General features: G+C 59.7%; 1 protein-coding gene across 1 annotated transcript; it reads left to right on the top strand.

Annotated features, from left to right (window-relative positions):
* The first annotated feature begins 3,040 nt into the window (after positions 1–3,040).
* On the top strand, positions 3,041–5,637 carry EN2 (engrailed homeobox 2). The gene is made up of 2 exons (XM_054192816.1): positions 3,041–3,590; positions 5,321–5,637. Exons 1-2 carry the CDS (start codon positions 3,041–3,043, stop codon positions 5,635–5,637), a joined length of 867 nt encoding a protein of 288 aa, XP_054048791.1.
* Positions 5,638–5,842: the final 205 nt, after the last annotated feature.

The following is a 5,842-nucleotide window of genomic DNA, read 5'->3' as shown; positions in this document are numbered from 1 at the left end:
GTGCCCGCACACTCGCCTGTTTGCGGGAGGGAAAATATATATATATATATTTTTAATGGGTGGCAGCGCGGAATGAGCTTCGTTGAAACTACGCGGGGAGCGCAGGGGAAAGAAATCTGGCCGGGGTGCGGGGAAGCAACTTTCGCAAGCACTAGGGCTGCGAGGGGAGGCTGAAGCAGAGAAGACAACGAAGCCAAAAGCCCGTTTCCAAGCCACCTCTCCCGGTGACCCGCAGTGGTTCCCGTGGAAAAGCCCCCGCACGCCGCGGTGCCGCTGGCGGGGCGCCCGCAGACCGGCGAGAAAACGTGCTGCTGGGGGAATGTTTCTACAGAGATTGAGCTCCCAGATAAAAATAACCTTGGGAAAAGAAAAAAAAAAAAGAAAAAAAAAAAAAAGAAGAAAAGAAATAGATCATTCTGATTTCCTCGGTTAGGTATCAGATCACCCCTTCACCCCCCGCCACCTCCCCCGCTGCCTCTGCATACCTGAGGTGCTGGATTATTGTCAGAGGACAGGCAGATGCAGTAATTGTTTTGTACAGCTTTGTTTATCTCCTGCTTTGGAGTTTATCTCAGGAATTCTCCTCCCTGGTCCTATGCAGGGTATAAATATCCCCGCCAAGGAGCCGGGATAACGAATGGGAAGGATACCGCGGTACCGGCAGCGAGCTCCTGCCCGGCAGAACGGGCAGGTAACGCGGGGTTCCAGGAGGTTTGAAGTTTTTATCGGCAACTTGGGTCCGCCCGGGAGCGAAATATTTGAAGTGCAGCACCTTGAACACGTTTAATTATGGGGTAGTAGCAAAGCGAGAGCTTCCAAGTAATTAGAAAATACTTCTTGGGAGACAGGCTAATCGCTTTTCATGGGGCGCTTGAAGAAATTAACCTCTAGGTGCTTGTTTGAGCAAAACAACTTTGGATCAGCGAAGCGCTGGGCTTCGCTGGTGGACCCGACCCACTGCGAAATACAAAGGAAAAGAAGAAATACATATAAAAATCAAATAAAAATGAATGATTAAAGGTAAAGAGAAGGGGAAAAGGAGAAGAGGAGAGGAAGGGCTCGCTGTCCCTCAAGGCGGGGAGTGGTTCATGTCACCCGCAGGGAAGCCTCCTCCAAATAAAAGTGTCACTTAGCGGGGAAAGCCGGGGGTCGGGGTGCGGCGGCCGCCGGAGCCGAGCCGCCCCCGGCCCGGCCCTGCTCGGCCCCCGCCGTGCGCCCCGTCGGGGCGGTGACACCCGCCGGGCCCCGGGGAGAGATAACGGGCCGGCTGCGGCGGAAGGACCCCCGGCTCACCTCCTCCCCCCTCCTCCTGCGCACCCCGCGGAGGATCCGCGCCCCACAACTCCCTCAGACCGCCACCCCCTCGGCCATCCAGCCGCACTTTGCTCCCTAATTTTGTTCCGGGGGGCATTTCTCCCTAAAGACAAAAGGTAAAAGAGCAGCGGACGCTTTCCCGTCCGAAGAAGCAGTGATTTTTTTTTTTTTGGGGGGGGGAGCGGAGAGTGATGGGCAGGCGTTGTTTTTTGGGGGGAGTAGGGCACCGTTTCAGGCAGGGGAGATCAAAGGCTCCCGTCCGGCTGCGGGAAGGACGAGTCAATTACCGCACCGCACCGCCGCGCCGCGCCGCGGGGACGCGCCGCTCCGTGCCCCCCCCCCCGCCCCCGGGGCAGCCCGCAGGCACCGGGACGGGCCCCGTTCCGCACCCACCCCGCGCCCCCGACCCCCTTTGTATCACCGCCGCTCGCTTAATATTATTTATGCATTTCTGCAAGGAATTGTGGGATACCAACTCCCCCCCCCCGGTAAACAGCAAGGGCAATTAAAAACCCTAATAATCCGGGGGGGGGGGGGGGAGTAAGGATGGGGGGGCGGCGGTGCGCGCCCTGCGGCGGGGCACCCCCCCACCCTTCATACTCCCCTCCGCGCATCCCCGCGGTGCCGGGCCTGGCTTGTGGATGTGTGTGTGTGGGGGGGTGGGGGATAGGGGGGTGGTGGTGGGGAGGGGCGTGGGTGCTGTCACTTACCGGAGCTCCCCGCACCACGTGTGCGCATGCCCGCATTATCATTGGCCCGAGGCACGTGTCGAAGTGCCCGGGCCGGCGACGTCACCGGCGGGGGCCCCGTTAAAACCTAAAAGGACAACAATCCGGAGTGGAAGTGTCCGGGGCGCGGCGGTGGCAGCGGCGGTGGCCGCCGGGGCGTAGCGCAGCGCGGCGCGGCGCAGGGCGGGCGGCAGGGCGGGACGCCCCCCCCCCCCCCCCCCTTCCCCGACCCCCCCCCCATCCACCCACCCACCCACCCACCCGCGGAGGCCCCCGCATGTGCGGGCGCGGGGCGGCGTGGGGCGGTGCGGGGCGAGGCGCTGCCGGCCGGAGCCCCGCGGGGAGCCCCTCACCGCCCTGCCCTCCGCGGGACACCGGCTGCTGAGCGACCGCCTCCACCCCCCGCCCCGGCACCGGGCGGTTTTTTTTTCCCCTTTACCCCCCTCTCTCCTTCCACCCACCTTCCACACCACAATTATTATTTTTTATTATTCTTCTTATTATTTTTTTTCTCCGCGGGGGCGGCGGATGAGGCTCGGCGGCGGCGGCGGTGGCCGGGGGAGCAGGCGGCAGCGCGCCGCGGGACCGAGCGGCTGAGCGGCGGCAGGAGGCGGCGAGCGGCGGCGGCGCGAGGACCGGAGCCCGTGTATTTTTATTTTTTTGGCAAAGTTGGAACTCGCGGAGGCTCGGCTGCTGGCTTTGGGGTCTCCCTGGTTTTGTTTCCTTATTATTATTTAAAAAAAAAAAAAATTACTATTCATTTTAATTTTTTTTTTTTTTGCAAACTCTGGATTTTGAATGCCGGGCGAGGCCAGGAGAAACGAAAGCAAATAGACACCTGTGCGTGTGTGTATATATATATATATAAAAAATATATATATTAAAAAAATTAAAATAAAGAACAACCGACTGCACCAGCAACAACAAAAAGCGCTAGGCAGCCGCCCGGCCGGCGGCGGGGCGGGCAGCGGAGCCGTCGGCGGGGCCGGCCGCGCAGCATGGAGGAGGGCGGCCGGAGCCCCCGGGAGGAGGCGGCCGAGCCGCAGGAGTCCGGCGGCGACGCGGAGCCCGGCGGCGGCGGCGGCGGGAGACGGGGGCTGCTGCTTCCCCCCGGTGACCCCCCGCACCCCCACCCGCACCCGCACCGCATCACCAACTTCTTCATCGACAACATCCTGCGGCCCGAGTTCGGGCGGAGGAAGGAGGCGGGCGGCCCCGGCGGAGAGCCCCGGCGGCCCGGCTCGGAGAACCGCCGCAGCCCCGCCGCGGCGCCGGCCCCCGGGGCTCCGCTCCCCGGCGGCGGGGCGGGCTCGCCGGGCCGGGGGGAGGGCGGCGGCCCCGCCGGGCTGGCCCTGCACGGAGCCGCCAAGAAGGGGGGGGACCCCGCGGCGCTGGAGGCGGCCCTGAAAGCGCGGGGGCTGAGCGGCGGCGACCTGTCGGTGAGCTCGGACTCGGATAGCTCCCAGGCCAGCTCCAACGCCGGGAACCAGCCCATGCTCTGGCCCGCCTGGGTTTACTGCACTCGGTACTCGGACCGGCCCTCCTCAGGTAAGAGCTGCTCCCCCCACACACCCCCCCCACCCCGGACCGCTCCCCGCCGCCGCAGCCCCCTCCCCGGGCTCCCCGGTTCGCCTCCGCCCGCCCGCGGGGCCAGCAGCGCGGCGGGGAAAACACCCCGCTCCCCGCTTCCCTCTCCTCCTTCTTGTTGTTATTTTTTCGGGGGAAGATGAAGGAATGAATGGCTTTTTAAATTTTTTTGGGGGGGGGGGCTGGTTTCTAGATGAAGGGGTGGCTGGGGATGAGCGGAGCCGGAGGCACGAGTGAGGGGTCTCTGCCTCCCCGCCGCCGGGCCGGCCGGGCATTGCTCACCGGCTGCCGGGTTTTATCAAAGAGGGAGGGAAAAAATCCACCCCATATCTTTGGGTTTGGGGCTCCCCGCTCGTCCTCCCGGCGAGCTGCCCTTCTCCCTGCCAGGAAAACACCCCCGCGCTGTGTTTTGGGGAGGGGAGGGTGGATTTCCGCAGGCCTCGCCTTGCTTTGATTATTTTTGCCCAGCCAAAAACGAGCGGCGAACGCTTATTTCTCTAAAAGAGGCCTCGGAGCGGCCGCCGTTTCGTTTCTTTCTTTTAATTCCCCCCCACACACCCCCATGTGCTGCAGGTCAGCTCTGTAGGGGCCGGGGGACATTTCCAAGAGCCGGGGAACTTCTTTGGCAGGGTCCGCCTCTTGGCAAGGGCTTGGGCAGAACCTCCTGGAATTATCGATGAAAACATTGAAAAAAAATATGTAAAAATAAAAAGCCAGGGGGTAAAATCTCCCTCTGCTACCGCGGGGAGAGCAGGGCTGGCCCCGGCAGATCGGTAAAACCCTCGTTAAAAAGAAGTATAAACCACTGGGGGGGTGGGGGGGGAAAGCATGGGAAGCACCACGCAGGAGATCTGCTCCCAGGGAAAAAAAAAAAAAAAAAAAAAAGGGGGGGGTTTCTCTTACAAAAGCGGCGAGCTAGGATTTTCACCCGGAGAGCCGGCCAGCTGAAGGAGGGATTGTAGGACGAGTTGAAAATTAGTTCGTAATGTCTGAAAACAAACTCTTGCACAGAGGTAATATTCAGGGCTGAATTGGAATTTACTCCATTGTTCTCCAGTGCTCTCCTTTGTTAATATTTAATTAACATACATCCTCACAATGGCTCGGCCCGGGCAGAAAAGGCTCCTTGTGCTGCCGAGAATAATATTCCCGAGAATAATCCCGGCGATTCGGATCGGGCCGTGCAGCGCCATATGGGCACTGCAGCAAAGCGGCGGATTTCTTCTCGCAATGTAAACAGGCGGCTGATTTCCATTTTTTTTTATTTTTTTTTTTTTTTATCGCGACCCACCAGGAAAAAAAAAAGGCAGGAAAAAAGTATAGAGGTTTCCTTAAAAAAAAAAAAAAAAAAAAAAAAGGAGGTTTTATTTTTTAAAAAATATCTGTTTAGGGAATAAAATTTAGCTCCGTGCCGCTGCCTCTGGTGCAGCTTTACTTGCCGGGATGAAAAGGGCTGGAAAATGTGTTTCTGGTTGGGGTGAAAGGGGATGCGGGGGGGAGCGGGGGGGGCTGCGGCTCCCCTTCCGCCGCCTCCCGAGCATCCCCTGGCAGAAAGCTGGGTTTATTTCACTTAAAGGGAGGAGTGTGGGGGGGGTGTGGTGTGGCGGGGGTAGGAGCGTGGGTTCCCCCCCCCACGCGGGACGGTGTCGGAGCGTGTCGGTGTCGGCGCTTCTCCTCTCTCCCGGCCGTAGGTCCCCGCTCCCGCAAACCAAAGAAGAAGAACCCCAACAAGGAGGACAAGCGGCCCCGCACCGCCTTCACCGCCGAGCAGCTGCAGAGACTCAAGGCCGAGTTCCAGACGAACCGGTACCTGACGGAGCAGCGGCGGCAGAGCCTGGCCCAGGAGCTGGGGCTGAACGAATCCCAGATTAAAATCTGGTTCCAGAACAAACGGGCCAAGATCAAGAAGGCGACGGGCAGCAAGAACTCCCTGGCAGTGCACCTCATGGCCCAGGGGCTCTACAACCACTCCACCACGGCGAAAGACGGCAAGTCGGACAGTGAATAGCCAAGGGAAAAGGGGGGGGGGGGGGAGGAGGAAGGGAGGGGGGGTGGTAGGGGAGGGAGGGGGCCGTTTGCAGTCAAAGTTTATACAATGCAATAATTTAATTAAAAAAAAAAATAAAAAGAAACATAAGGGCCAGTGTATAAAGATTATACCAGCATTAATAGTGAAAATATTGTGTATTAGATATAATTCTGCAATATTCTAT

The sequence above is a fragment of the Rissa tridactyla genome, chromosome 2 (assembly GCF_028500815.1).
Source record: "Rissa tridactyla isolate bRisTri1 chromosome 2, bRisTri1.patW.cur.20221130, whole genome shotgun sequence".
NCBI lineage: Eukaryota > Metazoa > Chordata > Aves > Charadriiformes > Laridae > Rissa > Rissa tridactyla.
This window is presented reverse-complemented; position numbering and strand designations above follow the sequence as displayed.